The sequence below is a fragment of the Peromyscus leucopus genome, unplaced genomic scaffold (assembly GCF_004664715.2).
Source record: "Peromyscus leucopus breed LL Stock unplaced genomic scaffold, UCI_PerLeu_2.1 scaffold_1057, whole genome shotgun sequence".
Lineage (NCBI taxonomy): Eukaryota > Metazoa > Chordata > Mammalia > Rodentia > Cricetidae > Peromyscus > Peromyscus leucopus.
This window is the reverse complement of record NW_023504179.1, coordinates 115,566-133,085: the sequence shown is the minus strand read 5'-3', so window position 1 is coordinate 133,085 and position 17,520 is coordinate 115,566. Positions and strand designations below refer to the sequence as shown.

Below are 17,520 nucleotides of genomic sequence, written 5' to 3'. Positions count from 1 at the left end.
TGTGGGTGCTGGGAACTGAACTTGGGTCCTTATGTATTCTTAACCTTTGATCCATCGCTCCAGCACCACACATACACAAAAGGCTTCTAAAATGTTTGGGGGCCTGTGAGTTGGTGTGGTGGTTTAAAAAAAGATGGCCCCCAGGGGGAGCGCCACTATTAGGAGGTGTGGCCTTGTTGGAGGAAGTGTGTCCCTGTGGAGGCGGGCTTTGAGGTCTCATCTATGCTCAAGCCACACACAGGGAGTCAGACCACTTCCTGTTGCCATGGGTCAAAATGTAGGACTCTCAGCGCCTTCTCCAGCACCCTGTCTGCCTGCACACCATGACGAGAATGGGCTAACCCTGTGAAAACGTAAGCCACCCAGTTAAACGTTTTCCTTTGTAAGAGTTGCCGTGGTCATGGTGTCTCTTCACAGCAATAGAAACCCTGACTAGACAGATGGCGTGTGCCATTATGCCCAGCCATCGTAGGCTTTATAATCTAGTGTGGGGCAACAGGAGGGAGTCGGGAAGTGGAAACAAGTACTACAGCGCTAGGTAGTTCAAGTGGGGCGTTTGGCTGTGATCGTAGACAATTCGGAGGTGCAAAGCAAGGGTTCGGACGACGTACGCGTTTTCCTGCCCTCTGCCTGTTGAGTGGTGAAGGGACGGAGTAAGGAGAGCTTACACGGGTTCTGCACGCTGGTGGCTTCTCCGTGTGCTATGTATGTTCAGTCCCAGCATTAGGATGGCAGCGGCAGGTGTGTCCCTATGAATTCAAACCAACCTGGTCTACACGGTGAGTTCCAGGCCAACCAAGGCTTAGACCCTGTCTCAAAAATAAACAAAGTGAATGAATAAAGTATAGGACGACTGGGATTGTCTGTTTTTGTTCACTGAAGAGTTCTCACAGGTTTTATGTCTAGCACAGAAGGGTCGCTTAGCACGGAGATGTGATGCAGAATGTGGATGCCGACTCCTCCTTCCCTCCTTTCTGGAACTCATTCTCCCCTGTACCTATCTAGGTATCTCCAACGAGTCCCCTTCAAGGACCAGGCTAATGGAGAAGCCTCTGGGCCATCCTATCCAAGTGGTGTGCCTGGCTTATCAGTGTGTGTGTGGTGTGTGTGTGTGTGTGTGTGTGTGTGTGTACAGTTATGTATAGGAGTGTCACGTGTGTGTGGAAAGCAGCCAGAAGAAACCTCAGGTGCCATTGATGACAATGTGTTCATGTCCTTTGAAACAGGCTTTCTTTCTGGCCTGGACCTCACGAATAAGGCTAGACTGACTGAATGGTGAACCCCAGGGATCCTGTTTCTGTTTCTCCAGCTTCCCACACCTGGGATTTTTGTGTGAGCTCTGGAGATTGTACTCAGGCCCTCATGCTTTTCAGTTAAGCCTTTCCCGACTGCGCTCTCTCCCCAGCACAACCTTTTACTACTGAGTCGGGTTCTAAGCCATCCGGGCTGGCGTTGGACTTCTGCGCTTCCTGCCTCAATGTCTTGAGTAACAGGCCTGCACCTGAAGCAGCTGCGGCCGCTTTCTCAAGGCTCTCCCTCATTGCTGCGAAGATGTTCATGTTCGTCACCATTAGCATCTTCGCCCGACTTCTCCCTCCCTCCCTCTCCCCGAGCCCTGCCCGCACGATGGATAGTATTCTCTGCTTTGGGTCAGTGAGGGCTCTACGATCCGGAGTTCAGAAGGCTCAGTATGGGAGCACAGCACAGGAGTACCAGGAGCATGCGTGAGCGGCCCTCTCTCTGATGGGCTGGTCCTGTCCCAGGCGGTACACATTCATCGTCAGAAAACAGACCCTAAGGCCTGGAGCCGCTTCCAGGGACTGCTTGGTTTCCAAGGGACATGTCCTGTGGGGGTGTCTCTTGACTTCTAGATGGTGCCACTTAGGTGAGATGTAAACTGTCTCTGATCCGAAGGACTCAGAGGGTGTGAGGATCTGGGGACTTACAGGAGTGTGGGCAACTTAGCAGTAACTACACTGAGGAGAGTGTCTCCCTTCCCCACCAGTCATTAACTGCCTATGCTCAGGGAGTGGCGGGACCTTGTGAGTCATCACCCCACCTCTCACCCCCCTACCAACTATTAACTGCTTATAAATCCACAGAAAGGGGCAGGAATTCTTGACTCTCCCTCAAGACCGATATCTAGTGAACCTATTAAAGATTAAAAAGAAATGAAACGATCCAGCACTCGGGAGGCAGAGCCAAGGAGCTACCAAGTGAGCTCCAGGAAAGGTGCAAAGCTACACAGAGAAATCGAAAACCAAAAAAAAAAAAAAAAAAGAAAGAAATGATTGTATGCAGGTTTGTGCGTGTGAGCAATGCTCATGGAGGATGATGTGTATATGTGTGTGGGTTTGTGCATGTGAGCGCAATGCTCATGGCGGCCACAAGAGAATATTGGATCTGCTGGAGCTTGGTTACAGGTGGTTATGAGCAGCCTGATGTGGGGGTGCCAGGAACTGGACTCTGATCCTCTACAGTATGCATTTTTAACTGTTGAGCCGTCTTTTATGTCCTAGGGACATATTCTAAGTCCAAGAGGGAGAGAGTCCCACCTCCCTCAAACCCCGGATCAGCAAACAAGACAGTAGAGACGGACAGAATGAGGTTTATTGGAGTCCCAGAGACATTGGAGAGACCAGGGGGTGAGGTGGAGGCTCACGGGAGAGAAACCCCTAGCCAAGTCCCCCTTTCCTCTTGGGGTTGGAACACAGAGACAGTTGGTGGTGATGGAAAGACCAACAGGTACTACAGATGAGGGGAGGGAGACCCCAATGTCTACCACCTCCACCAGGTCACAGGATTGGGACAACCGTGGACAGAGGACTGCGCTCTACAGCCTAAGGGAATGTCTGCCCTAATACTCTAAGGAGAGTGGAGCCAGGCCACAGCCTGCACCAGCCCATTCCAAGTGCACGGGAATACGTGTATCTGGGTCAATCCAACCTACAGGGCAGGGCCAGTCTAAACTAGTGTTCAAGATGAGGGGAGATCAGTAGGGTCAGACCATTCTGCGGTAAGGGAGACCTAATCTGAGAGTAGTTAATGGAAGGTGGGGGGCATCTACCCTGGTCCTCTTTCAGCATAGGAAGTAAAATGGGGGAAAGGCAGATTCTGGTTATACTCATTTCTGGGGCCACCAGTGGCTGACAGGTGGCATCTGGAGGGGATCCTGAGGATTCCAAGATATTGTCCCCGACATCCCCCAGATGAACGTCGTTGGGAATGATGGCTCTCGGGGAGTGGGTGGTAGGACCGTGGGGGTGCCCACACATTATCTGCTGGGAGGTGTTAGTGGAGACCCGTTTTTTATTCCTAGGTTCCCAGTCTCGGAGGCCAGTTGATCTGAGCTGCCCCCATTCCAGGGGTCTCAAAGTCAAGAGTCTCTCTGTAGATTTCAGTCCCCAACAATTATGTCCTTTGGACCCCTTTGCCGAAGGATGCTTCACTGTGGTCCTGTGTGGGTTCTGGGTGGCACCATTTTTCCAGGCAAGGGCCTCACCTTATGGTCTAGCTCTGGACTTGGAGGGCCGGAGTGGCCTGGCTATTCAGTCCATGCCCCTGTGCAGCTTCAGGTGCCTGGAGAGATTGCTGAGCGTGATGAAGCCCTTGCCGCAGATGTGGCAGGGGAAGGGCCGCTCTGTGCCATGCAGCAGCCGGTGGCGCTTGAGGTAGCACTCGTGGCGGAAGAACTTGCCACACTCCAGGCACGGGAAGGGCTTCTCCCCTGTGTGCACCAGCACATGCCGTTCCAGGTCGCGAGGGGAACGGAACAGCTTCTCGCACTCCGAACAGCCAAAGATTTTCTTGCCACGGCTGGAGGAGCCGGGCCCCGGCCCTCCAGCCGCCTGCTCGCCCTCGCCATCAGGGGCCGCCTCCCCACTGCCCTCCCCGTGGCTGGCGCGCCGATGCTCCTCCAGGGCGGCCAGCGCGGCGTACAGCGCCCCGCAGTGGCCGCAGCCGTAGGTGGCTGGGCCCGAGTGCGCTTCGAGGTGGCTGGCCAAGGCCGGGGCAGACGCGAAGAAGGTCCCGCAGTCGCACTGGTACAGCGTGTCTTCCGAGGACGCCTCGGCTGCTGAGGCCGGAGCCCGGGCATTCTCCGCGCCCTCGCCCTCGCCCTCGGGGAGCAGTGCCTCCAGCTTAGGCATGCTTGCGCCAGTGGGCTCAGGAGCAGCCCGGCGTCCCAGGTCGGCGGGGCATCCCCCACCTCCACTGCCTCGACATCTCCTGCCACCTCCTCCGGACCCCCACCCGAGGCCCAGACCTGCGCTGGGGGTGCACTGCTCCCCTGCAGGTCGTGCGTCAGCTTGTGGCGTTCCAGCAGCGCCGGCGCGTTGAAGTCGCGCTCGCAGCGCGGGCACTTGAAGGGCTTCACGTCGGTGTGCGCGGCCCAGTGGCAGCCAGCTCCCGGCCGTGGTCGAAGCGCCGGGCACAGGCGCCGCATGCAAACGGGGGCAGCGAGGCCGCCGCGGCGGCTGCCGCCTCGGCCAGTCCCCAGCTGGTCGCTCCTGCTCCCTCCAGGCCCTCTCCTCCGCCGGCCCCTCCGCCTCCACACACCGAACAGGGACCCACGTTGCAACACACTGAGCAGGGGGAGTTCAGGGGAGGCAGGCCGGGGCTCGGCTGCAGCGGGGAGGGAAGCACGCCCCGGTGCTGCCGCTTGAGGTGGCGGCCCAGGCTGGAGCGGGAGGAGAAGCGGAGCTCGCAGACCAAACAGCAGTAGGGCTTCTCACCGGTGGACGACCTGGGAGCAAGAGCAGAGAGGCAGGGCTGAGCGTCCAGGCCCGGCAGCAGGTTCCCAGGATGGGCTGGCTTCACCCGCTGTCCTCCGTTAGGTCACCAGACAGGCTCAGCAGGCGTGGAGGCCACCGGGAAGGGACCCCACTTCCTTGTTAAGGAAAGCTTCAAAGTGCCCCTCATGAAAAGTTAAAATACCATGAAGAAGAAGTAGGAGGGCTTCACCGAGGTCGTTTACATGAAAGCTACCTCCTCCTAGCCAAAAGGATTGAATCTGGGTTAGCAACACGGTCCAGCGGGTAAAGATACTTGCATGGAGCCTGGTGACCTGAGTTTGGTCCCTGGGATCCATGTGGTGGAAAGAGAGAGGACCAACTCCTGTAAGGTGAGATGTGGCACATCCTACCCTGTATAAAAATAACGGAGCGGGGCACGTTGGTACAAGCCTTTCCTTCCCGCACTTGAGAGGCAGGAGGCAGAGGCAAGCCAATCCTGTGAGTTGGAAGCCCGTCGGGGCTACATCATGAAACCCAGTCATAAAACAATCAATCAAACAACAAATAATGAAATAAAAATATTTTAAAGAAAGAACAGAGATGCTAGAGAGATGGTTTAGCAGTTAAGAGCACTTGCTGCTCCTGCAGAGGACCTGGGTTCGATCCCCAGCACCCACATGGCAGCTCACAGCTGTCTGTAGCTCCAGCTCTGGGGATCTGATGCTCTCTTCTGACCCACTGGAGTACCAGGAGTGAATGTAGCCCACAGACATACATGCCAGCAAAAACACCCATATGCACAATAAATACATAAATCTAAAAAAAAAAAAAAAAAATGATAGGATCTAAATTTCTAAATTCTACTTTGGGCCTGGGTGGAGACACTACATTCTAATTCCCTCTACACTACGTACTACTGTCTTCTCTCTAAGAGTTCATCCAACTGGGCCTGTCAAATACCCGGCCAAGAAACAGCTAAGGAGATGGGAGGAATAATTATCTCCTTAATGAGGTAACATACTCACCCTCTTCAGAAGCCCTCCCTGGGCTGTGTGCTTTTCTTGGCTTTTTGAGACAGGTTTCTCTGGGTAGCCCTGGCTATCCTGGATTGCTCTGTAGACCAGGCTGGCCTTGAACTCAGAGATCTGCCTGCCTCTGCCTCCCGAGTGCTGGGATTAAGGGCTGTGCCACCACCGCCAGCTCCTTTTCGACTTTCTGTCTCTTCTCTGGATACCAGCCCAGATCCTCAGCACGCCTGTCCTGACACTCTGGACTACTCCACTGTCTGAAGAGGCATCCCCACGTGGCTGCTTGCAGACCTTCAGTGATGAACCTGCTGCCTTCTCTCCTGGACTAACTAGGAAGGGATGTCTTTCTCGCCCCCCTTCTGCCTCTCCAGCCCCCAGCCAGCCCCAGAGCTGCCAGATTTACAGCTGCCCTTTCCTATTTTTCTTTCAAATTCTAATAAATTCTAATAAAATGATTCTTAAGCTTCTAACTGCTTTTAAATTCTTTTGTCCAAGACAGTGGGAGCCTCACAAGGGGACCCCAAAGTCCCAGTCCAGCCCAGCTGCAGGCCAGCTGGCATTCTCTCTGTGAGGACCTAGTCCCTTACACCGGCCACCTGTCACTGTTCCCTTCCAACCCGCTCATCTAGGAACTGATTCCCACAGAACATAGCTATGGCCAGGGCTCCAGGCATCCACAGGCCTGAGTTCAAATCCCACCTCTCTCTCTTCTCTGTGAACACTCCGCTTTTTCCCTTTGCCAAATGGACCACAGTGCGCTGAACAGTGTCCCAACCAGGTGCTTCCCCAACAGCACATGTGTTAAGATGCTGGTTGTTTTCGTTTGTTGTCTATCTTGGAGAACACCTGAGCCAGGAAGCCAAGGCTGCTCCTGGGACTCTGGCTATCTCTCCCCGGCTGCCAGGGGCCTTGTGAGGTTTTAGGAAGTAGAAGGTAACTGAACGTGGGTCCCCATTGTGCAGCCTCCCACCAGACCATCACCCCTGGTGGCACGGGCCTTGTGGTAATGACCTGCGTGGGTCACACACTGCAAAACCTCGCCTGTGCTCTCTGAGATGCTGTTTGTTTGTTTAAGATTTAATTATTTATCATGTGTACAGTGTTCTGTCTGTGTGTATCCCTGCAGGTCAGAAGAGGGCGCCAGATCTCATTACAGATGGTTGTGAGCCCATGTGGTTGCTGGGAATTGAACTCAGGACCTCTGGAAGAACAGCCAGTGCTCTTAACCGGCCATCTCTCCAGCCCATGTGCTCTCTGAGTAACCCCAATTAAACTCCGACTTGCCAAACTGGACTTTGGTCTTCCTCTGGTGTCCTGCCTGGGTGAATGTGTTAGTCGTTTCTCCCCAGGAGAAGTTAAAGCAACACCCGTGAACTCACCAAGGCCCTTCCCACCTCGGGCCTTTGCACTTGCTGCCGTTCCCATCTGCAAATGCTTTTCCCACGGGGACTTCTCCTGCTTCAAGTCTCAATCAGACGTCACTGCGCCCTCTTGTCTACAGTGACCCGCGGCTCCCCCGATTTACTCCTACACATTACTTTGGCTTTGTTGTTTGTGACAGGGTCCCATATAGCCTGAGCTGGCTCCAAACCCTGTGCAGCGAGGCTCTTGAACTCCTGATCCTCCTGCCTCCACCTCCCATTCGCTGGGATTGTAAGAATGCATGACCGTACCCTGATTTTTTTTCTTTTTAAATTTGCTTCCCAACTTCTCCCTTAGAGAACTCTTTTCTCAGAAACTGCTTTCTTTACCCGCTACCTAGTTCCTGATCATTGGAAGGAACAGTAAGTTTCCTGAAGGGCCTGTTGAGTTCCCTGAAGGCCCGTGTCCTGTGGGGGAAAGTCCTGTGGTCACTTTAGAATAAAGGAGTTGGGTGTGCATGGATAAACCTATTTTCAAGATGGTCAGGAATGGTCAGCACAAGGCTGCAGGGGTGGAGAACAATTATGTGGGCAGATGTACTCCGCAGGCCTTCCCTGGAGCTCAGGCTTTGGTAGGAGGGAAGCTGGAGAAGGAGTTGCTCCCATCTCCTGCTGCCTTGCCCCAGTGGATCGGAGCCCCACCGTCTCGGCCCCGCCCCGGGCGGCTCCCAGGACTCACCTGGTGGTGCAGCAGGCCAGTGGAGTCTCGGAATCCCTTGGGGCAGGCGGAGCATCGGTAGGGCCGCTCGCCCGGTGTGGGAGCGCAGGTGGTTAGCCAGGTTGAAGCTGTGCTTGAAGCCCTTGCCACAGCGAGGGCACGCGTGGGGCTTGAGCGCGGTGTGCCGAGCGAAGTGGCGCCTCAGGTCCGAGCGGTACCGGAAGCTCTTGCCACATTCGCTGCAGTGAAAGGGCACCCGGGGAGCCGTGGCCGACGGGGCTGGCCCTGGGGCAGCAAAGAGGGGCAGGAACCCCAGCAGCGCGGACTCGTCCATGGCGGCGGGTCCAGGGGTGGCTGGGGGCTTTCTCTGGAGTATAGAGGAGGCACAGAAGCAGGTCAGGGTCACCTCCGCACTGGCCGTTCTCTCCCTTAGCTCTCTGGGCTCAGAAACACGCTTGTCCTCCGGAGACCCTCCCGATGCTAAGACACACCTAACCACCAAGCCAGAGCACTGCGCTTTACATCCCTCCCGCTCTCTAACCCCCTCCTCCTCCATCTTCCCGGCCACTTCCATTCGCTTCTTCCTCGCAAGGCTTTTGAAGGCTCTCTCTCAATCCTCTCCAAGCCCTGCCCACTACAAGTTAAGGCCTTCCTACTCTTGCTCGGGTCTGGGCTGCCTCCTCCCGAGCCCCTCCCTCTGCTCCCTGAGCATTCAGTATTCCTCGACAGACTTCTCCTAACTCTTCTTCAAAGACAGGTCATTGATTTGGGGCTGCGCACGTTCGCCTCATGCTTGTAGGGAGCGCACACTGGTTCTGCTCTTCACCTATGAAATGGGTACACTAGCGCCCACCTCACACAGCGAGGGCTGCAGTTACGTAAAATTGCAGCAACACGGTCAATGTACTTAGGGAGGGCCGAGGCACTGCAAAGAATTAACCGAGCAGCTTGGATATGTAAGTTCCTCTCAGTTCCTTTATTCCCATGCACTTCCAAGCTAATTTGACTTTTCTAAGTTAGATCTTCACTGAGACCTGCCTCCAGATCCCACCCAACTTCTCCTCCAAAGAAGTCCCATTTTTTTTCCTATCATTTCCTTTCCCTATCATTTTCTCATGTTAAAGACCTGATAGTTCCACTAAAACTCCCCAAACTGCATACCTACAAGGTGTGTGTGTGTGTGGGGGGGTTGCCATGGCGGCCTTTTCTCTAAGCCACACTTAGTCAAACTCCACACCGCACTCTGAGCCTCTCTTGTCTCTCTGGACCCCACTTTTCCACTAACCATAACAAGTTCCTTCCATTTTGTTTTTTTTTTGTTTTGTTTTTTTGAGACAGGGTTTTTCTGTGTAGCTTTGCGCATTTCCCGGAACTCGCTTTGGAGACCAGGCTGGCCTCCAACTCACAGAGATCCGCCTGCCTCTGCCTCCCGAGTGCTGGGATTAAGGCGTGCGCCACCACCACCACCGCCCGGCCAACAAGCTCCTTCCATATTTTCCAACCTAGGCCCCCTCACCCTTGCTGAGGACCCGCGCCTCTTTCCCAGGCCCCACCCTCTGCCTAGACCTCTCTCTCCCATTTCCTAACCAGTCTCCGCCCTTCCACGAAGACCCCGCCCCTCCGCTGGAGGCCCCGCCCCAGCAGGCTCCCCCCCGTGCGGCCCCGCCCCAACCGCCGCAAGCCCGCCTCCTCCTGCACCCCGCTGCGCGCGGGGCTGCGGGGGGGGGGGGCCCCCGACCCTGCTCCATTTTAAGCCAGGCCCGGGAAGCCGGCCCTTTGTAACCCTCTCCCGGCCCCGGGAGGCGCGGCGGGGCGGGGGCGGGGCCCGGCGGCCCGGGGGCCAGGCGGGGCCGCCTTGCTCTTGGTGGCGGGGGTCCCCGAGACCCGGCGGGACCCGGGGGGCCGGGGAGTCGGCCGGCTCCCCTCTCTAATTACTTACACCTCCCTCTGGGCGCCGACATTTTGGGCAGCGGGGTCAGCGTCACTTCCACCTGAGGGGCCCCTCGACTTCCGCCCGGCTCCCTTTCTCCCCAGCCAGCGGCCCCCCCCCCGTCCCGCAGCCCCCCTTTCTCCTTCCCCCTTGGCTCCCCTTTCCCTCCCCCACCCGGCCTTTCCACATTCCCTTCCTTTTCCCGGCCCAGGAGGTTAAAGAAGCCAGGATGGCGCCATCTTGGTTGAGGGCAGCGGGAGGGGCGGGGCTTGGGCTGCCCCGGCGCCCTGCGCGCGGCTCCCCGAAGCCCGCGGTGGTTTTTACTTAGAAGTTGGCACCGATGGGCGCAGCTAGGGCGCCTTTCCCCCAAACTCGGGCGCCTGCCGGGGAGGTTGTCGAGCTGCACCCGGAAGGAGGAGAAAGCGACCCAAGTGGTCCCACTCATCCGGAGTTGGGAAACACCAAGCACCATTGTTCCTGCTTTTTTTTTAACTCCATGGGGCTTTCTTTGAAGCTCCCGGGCGCCATGTTAATTAGGGGCACTTAGCGGCCATGTCCCGCGTCTCATCTACCCGGTACCTGTGTGTGATTGGGTCACCGGGTCGGAGTGCTTTGCGGGAGGAAAGGCATTTGAGGAGGCCGGGGGATTAGCTTGTGCTCTACTTCTCCCGGGGACAAACGGGGGCGCCCCGGGCTGCAGGCGCGCCGGGGCCTGGGGACCCAGAGCGCGCGTCCCCTTTGTTCCCGCGGGCGGGCGGCGGCGGGAGGGAGGAGGAGGAGGAGGGGCCACCGGCGTCCGGGCCAGGGGCGGGGCCCGCGCTCGGCGCCCCCGCCCCACCGCCGCCGCCGCCGCCGCCGCCGCCCAGGGGCAGGGCCCCCCTCTCCCCCGCCCCTTCCCACGCCTTCGGCCCGTCGCCCCCCGGCGCGCGCGCGCGCGCGCACACACGCGCAAACGCGAGCCCGGGCAGCATGCAAATGAGGTACCCAGAGGCGGGGAGGGGGGGTGTCCCCCGGGAGTCCCCCGGAGTGGGGTAGGGGGGGAAGGCCGGGGGGGGGGGAGGGGGTGGTCCCGGTGCGCGCGCCCGCCGAGCGCGCGCGCCCACCCCTCCCCGGCACCTGTTCCCTGTCTGCACGCACGCGCGCGCGCGCCTGCCGACCCCGCGCCCCGCCGAGCGCTCCGGGCTCGCGCGCGCGTGTGCGCGTGTGCGCGCAGACCCCCCTCCTGGCAGCCCCCCGGCCGCCAGTGTCCCGCGCCGCTTATTGGCCACCGCACCCTGAGGGCCCGCCCCGCTTGCGGGCTGGGCCACTCGGGCGACAGGCAGACATGTCGTCGTCGTCCCCCCCCCCCCCCGACCGTGGGTGGGAGAGGGTCGAGGGGGGAGGGATCCCTCTCTCACTTCCTAGGTATGTTCGAGAAATTCAGCTGCTTTGCCCAGGCTACTGCAGGTGCAAAAACCACGTGATCCTGGAAAAAAAGTTACTCCCGCGTGGACCTCATGCGGTGTGCCTATTAGAAGGGGGTGCAAGGCGTGGGGTTGTAGCACAGGCCTAGTGTGAGTGAGGCCCCTGAGTCGGTGAACCGGCAGCACACACAAAGAAAACCTAGACACCAACCAAGCCACAAAACAGTCGAAAGAGGGGTCCCCTGGCTTACAGCCGCACCTGTAGCTCCCTTGTCCCCCAAGTGCAGTCTCTCCCCACAGTCCCGAGACCTTCTGGGCACTGACAAGTGAGGGCCATATTGTTTTGGAGGCTTTCTGTATTTCAGGTAGTGTACTGAGGACATTTCTGAAACTTCCTTATTCCTGGCGATTCTCCCCACTACCTCGGTATATTGATTTTACAGAGAAGGAAAACTGACTCAGAGGCAAAGACACTTGCAGTCACGTGCAGAATGGGATCCAAACCCAGGACTGGGAGACCGCGAGATGTCCCCTGCGCGCAGGCCGCGCGCGCCACACACACACCACACACACACACACACACACACACACACACACACACACTAGTCTTCCTAGTCTTTCTCATTTCCCGGGCCACTGAGATCAGTTAGACTGGCAGAGAGAACTTAAGGAACTCACTTGGTTTTCCCGTGCTTGGTTTCCCTGTTTGCAAAACAGAGAATGTGTTGCCTCAAAGGGCTGGCGTGAAGCTTAGCTACCCATGCTGCTCTGCTGGCTTTTGTACATTACGTTCACAGCCTGTCTGGGTTAATAGGTTAACAACAACAAAATAAATAAGGAAGAAAAGCAAACAGACAAACCCCGAGTGCCATCTTGCAAAGGACATAAATGAGCCCAGAGAAGTAAGGACCTTGGCTAATGCCACACAGAGAGGAAGGGACAGATTCTGCATTTGATTTCTGGTTTATCTGACTCCAAAGCCCAGACTCTCAGCAACTTGGATATATGTCCTTCACATTTCAATGGGTTTTGCGTAGGACCTGCCCCTTATCAGACCTTCCCATCTCTGCAGGGGTGAGGGCTTTTTGAGGCCTTTGTGGCCCACTCTGGACTGTTTCAAGGCCCACACTCTTAGCTGGATTTTTTTTTTTTCCTTTCTGGCTCGTTTTGACCTTAAAGGCTATAGTAGTTACTGATATGATGAAAAACCATAACCACAGCAACTTATGAAGAAAGCATTTAATTGGGGGCTTGCCTACATTTTCAGAGGGCGAGTCCATGATTATCTTGGTCAGGAGCATGGTGGCCAACAGGCTGATATGGTGCCAAACAGTAGCCAAGAGCTCACATCTGATCCATAAGTTTCAGGTAGAGGGAGACTGGCCTGGCGTAGGATTTTGAAATCTCAAATCTCAAAACACCTCCTCTAACAAGGCCACACCTACTCCATCAAGGCCACACTGTATTCCGACTTTACTTTGGGCTGCCAGCTCACAAATAACGACACAGAGACTTACTATTAATTAGGAAAGCTTGGCATAGGCTTTTTCCCAACTAGCTCTTTTTTTTGGGGGGGGCGGGGGGGGTTCGAGACAGGGTTTCTCTGTGTAGCTTTGCGCCTTTCCTGGAACTCACTTGGTAGCCCAGGTTGGCCTCAAACTCACAGAGATCCGCCTGCCTCTGCCTCCCAGTGCTGGGATTAAAGGTGTGCGCCACCACTGCCCGCCCCAACTAGCTCTTATAACTTAAACTGTTTCTATTAATCTACATTCTGCTATGTGGCTCTGTTACCTCTCCTCTGTACTGCATTCCCAACTCCTTTTTTGTTTTGTTTTGTTTCTCTGTGTAGCTTTGCGCTGTGGAACTCGCTTTGTAGACCAGGCTGCCCTCGAACTCACAGAGATCTGCCTGCCTCTGCCTCCCGAGTGCTGGGATTAAAGTGCGCCGCCACCCGCCTGCTCCTTCCCAACTTCTTTAGCATCTCACTGGGTCTCCTGCCCAGCAGCTTCTAACCCCGAGTTCCTCTCTGCCCAGAAGTCCCGCCTTAACCTCTCCTGCCTAGCTATTGGCTGTTCAGCGTTCTATTAAGCCAATCACAATGACGCATCTTCACACTGTGTACAAATCTCCTGCAACACCACACCTCCTAATCCTTCCCAAACAATTCCACTAATGGAACCAGACATTCAAACATCGGCGCCTGTGGGGGTGGTGCTGACTGGGGAGTGTGAGTGTGGTCATTCTCATTCAAACTGTCATGACAGAAAGCCTAGATTCAAAGGGTGGGTTAGGGGGTCACAGGATACACTTCGGAGGAGGGCAGTAAGTATGTCTTATCACCTTCTTGTTATATGGGTCTCAGAAGACTTAGAAGGGATAGATAGATGAATTATTGGGGCACTTGGGGCTTAGGCCCTCACCGCACTGACGCCACCCCCCTCTCTTCTCTCAGCCGGCTCGGGCACCCAGACTCAAGCTCCCCACCGCTCAATGGACAACCCCAGCTCAGACCCGTTGCCTTCAGCTTTGTCTGGGGAGGAAGAAAAACCTCTGGCCTTACTTCCTCCTGTTCCCCGGGGCCGCCGAGGCCGGCCACCAGGGGGAGCCGCCACCTCCCATCGGACTCTCAAGTCCTCCCTCCCTCGAAAGCGGGGCCGCCCCCCAAATCGCTGCAGGAAGCCCCGTTGACAGCACCAGTGGACAGTGGAGGCAGCCACGATCTTCTGCTGATCGATGATCAGGGCGTCCCTTACACAGTCCCCGAAGGATCAGCAGCAGATGGGCCCCAGGGCTCTGGCCCCAAGAGGGCTCCACACTTCTGTCCCGTGTGCCTGAGAGCCTTCCCCTACCTCTCCGACCTGGAACGCCACAGCATCTCCCACTCGGAGTTAAAGCCACACGTGTGCAAGGATTGCGGCAAGACCTTCAAACGGTCCAGCCACTTGCGGCGGCACTGCAACATCCATGCTGGCCACCGGCCCTTCCGCTGTGTGCTCTGCCCTCGCCGCTTCCGCGAGGCGGGGGAGCTGGCCCATCACCACCGCATCCACTCCGGCGAGCGCCCCTACCAGTGCCCCTCCTGCAGGGTGCGCTTCACCGAGGCCAACACTCTCCGGCGCCATTACAAACGCAAGCACCCAGAGCTCGTGGGCATGCCCGTGCGCCTGTGCCCCCCAAACCCGAGACCCCAACCGCTGTGGGATGCCGACGAGGGTGTCCCTGTTCCAGAAAGGGTGCAGGAGGAGAGTCCTGAAGGCAAGGAGCCTGCTTGGCCCCCATCCTCCACCGCTTCTCCCCTGTCTGGGTTTACAGAGGGGAGTCCAGACGGGGCTGGGCAGGGGCAAGGAGGTCAAGACACCCTTGTTTCCGGTGGTACTCCCGTTACGGAAGGGGGTCAAAAGCAGGGACCTAAACCTCTGGGTCCTGATACCACGAGCACCCTCCTTCGGACTGACAGGCCCTGGAGGTATGGGCTGTGGAAATAAATCCCTGCCTACTGACTTCCGGTGTGTTCAGTCATGGTGCCTGTCCCTTTCAGGGTTCCTCGACTACCTTGCCTGACTGTGGTGTGTGTGGTTAGAGAGAAGCCCATGGCAACACATCTCCTTAGCATGGTGCCAAAGAACCAATGGCGTGCAGAAGCCTTGCCCGGTCTGGTCGCCAGCAGACAAGTGCTGTGAAGCATTTACTGGGCCATGCAAACATGACTCTGGCCCCGCCCCCACTGGATCCCCAGGGATTCTGCATAGGACACTTTCTGGCTCCGATTTCTTTTCCAGAGGACTTGCTGTTAGGAAGAGAAAACTAAGTTGAGGGCTTGAACTATAACTCAACGGTAATGTACCTTGAATGCACAAGGGCCTGGGTTGAGTGATGGCCAGCTCCAGGGAGTGGGGTGAGGGGGTGAGCAGAACTGACCCATTCGGTAGGATTTAGAAGAATGTGAGCTCCAGGGGAGGGCGGGACTAAGATGAGGCGCAGTACTTGGGCAGTACAAACTAGGTCGCATCTTAGGAAAGGAGGCTAAAAAGCTGGGCTGAGGATCAAAGAACTTTAGGATTGACTGGCAGAATGGACGGCATTTAACTGAAGGTGGGGCTAAAAGAAGTACTTTTTAGAGTGAAGCAGAGTTCAAGATTGCTGTTGTTAAAGATCTTCTAAGATAGGCTTACGAGAAGATAAGGACACCGCCAGCATTGGTAGGGGAATCTCAAAAACAGCTACGTGGAAGTACTTTCCAAAGTGGGGCATTAGGACTTAACCGTTAGGAGAAGATGCTTAGGGATGGACATGATTGCCATTCAGGCCATGGAGGAAGACAAGGTTACCAGAAAGGGAGAGGCTGGCTGAATAGAATTAGGCTTGGCTGTCCGTAATGGGGCTGAGTTAAGAGAGGCGTGCATCAAAAACGGTTCAACTCGGGTTTCTAAAATCCACCCAAAGCTTTCTGTTCAGTCAGTCTGGGTTAAGGAGCATCATGCTGACTGATGCCAATGGTTGGTAATGACTGACTTAAAGGCGTGCTTTCAAGGTGCAAAGGACCTACAAATTATTAGAGAGCTATCCCCATAATCCCAGAGTTAGTTCCCGAAAGCTGACAGGAGGATTGCTGCAAAGCTGAGGCCAGTATGGCCTACACTGGAGTTCAAGGCCACGCTGAGCCACCGTGTGAGACCAAGTCTCAAAAGAAGAAATTAAAAAGTTAAAAAAAAAAAAAAGTGATGTCTCTGAAAGGCAAGGCGGTGTACAGCTTTTTGTGCGAGAGACAGGATTTAAGAGGGGCGTGGTCTGTGGTGTGGCCTGGGCGGGAGGGTGGAATTCCAAAAGTAGGGTTTGGAGGGAAGGAAGAACAACCCAAGTGGAGGAGCAGCCACAGGAATCGAACCAGCCTCTAACGGGACGTTCGGGGATGGGCGGGGCCCGGCCGGGGCGGGCCAGCCCGGGGCGGGGCTCAAGCGTGGACCCGCGCCCCCAGGGTGTGTCCGAACCGGATGTCCGCGCTGTGGGTGGTGCCCTGAGAAGAAGCGGGCGCGGGGGCGCAGGGCACAGGCTCCGCTCGCCCACCGGAAGCGGCCTGGGCCGGCCCCCCTCCCGTGTCGTAGAGACACTGTGCCGGCGTAATTTCCCTTCCCCGTTCCCTCGCCGCCATCCTCCACGCCGGCGCTTCGGGGGGAACGGGGCGCGACTTCCGCTTCCGGGCAGGAGGCGCGGGCTGGTGGGGAGCGTGGGGGGGGGCGGCAAAGGGGCGGCACTTCCGGTTGGGCCCTCGGGTCTCCCCGGAGCGGCGGTACCTCCTCGCCTCCTCAGCCTCCTCCCGGCGGAGACCCCAGCGCCGGTGAGTGACTGGGGGTGCGGCCCGGGGCCCCGGGTTCCTCAGGGGCGGGGGGTCTCGCCCTGGCTGCCGCAGTCCCCAGGACGCACCCCCCTCCCCCCCAGAACGTCAGTGCTTCACTGCCGGCCCGAGGCAGGGGATCCCCGATCACTAGTCCCCTACAAGATCACTCCAGAGCTCCCCCGTGGACGCCCCCGGCACCGGGGGGGGGCTGCCAACGCGTTTTCATTCGAACGGCCCTCTCCAGTGCCAGGGCCCCCCACGGATCCCTTCCCCACCGCCTCGGCGGCTTCCTCCAGGAGAGCCTGCCCCTGCCAGCAGCATCGCGCTGCTCACGGGGCAGCTGCTCACGAGCCCTCCGCCCCGATCTCCTGTAGGATCGCCTCCAGGGGGTGTTGCATTCGTACTTTGTGACAAGAGTTGCCCCCCCACCATGCCGGACCACACACAGCCATCCCCGGTGCCTTCCTTGCGGGTGGCAAAAAATATTTTCTGTTCTCGCCTATGCCAAGAGCGCTTCTTAAAACTCCTTCCAGCAGCCCCCTCAAAAAGACCTCTCCAGATCCACCCCGCCGTGGAACAGCTCCCTTTTCCCCCATTCGGGAGAAAACATCTGCCTCTTAGCATCAGGTTATCATGAAACACTCCCGCCCCACTTCCCCCCTCCCCTCATCCCGGCCTCTGCTGTCCAGAACAATGCAAGTTAGCAGAGAATGTTTCTTTATGAACATCAGTAGCTCTTGTCCCCCCCCCCCCCATCTTTAGCCAGGTCTCATGACATTGTCCAAATTTCTTAGGAAAGACCCTGGCGCTGCTTACATCCTTTCCCATAGGAGGTGAAGGGGAGAGACCCCCACTAACCCTCATTTTACAGGGGTTTGCAGCCTAGTTGAGAGGCAGACCAGAAAACAGTGCTGCTCTGTGAGTTTTCTGAGAGAGTCTGGTGAGCTATTCCCAGAGGTGAATGCTGAAACACAAGATTTAATCGTGCCATTCAAAGATCTGGGGAATAGCT

The 17,520-nt window shown here is 56.9% G+C and overlaps 1 protein-coding gene and 1 pseudogene across 1 annotated transcript; one reads left to right on the top strand and one right to left on the bottom strand.

The window, feature by feature from the left end:
- Positions 1-3,424: 3,424 nt before the first annotated feature.
- LOC114684831 lies at positions 3,425-8,141 on the bottom strand (annotated as a pseudogene).
- A 3,049-nt stretch (positions 8,142-11,190) lies between these two features.
- On the top strand, positions 11,191-14,658 carry LOC114684830 (zinc finger protein 524-like). Its single transcript, XM_028859383.2, is given in 3 exon segments — positions 11,191-11,271; positions 13,626-13,826; positions 13,829-14,658. Coding segments are annotated over 2 exon segments (993 nt in total). The 5' UTR covers positions 11,191-11,271; positions 13,626-13,663.
- The last annotated feature ends 2,862 nt before the right edge of the window (positions 14,659-17,520 follow it).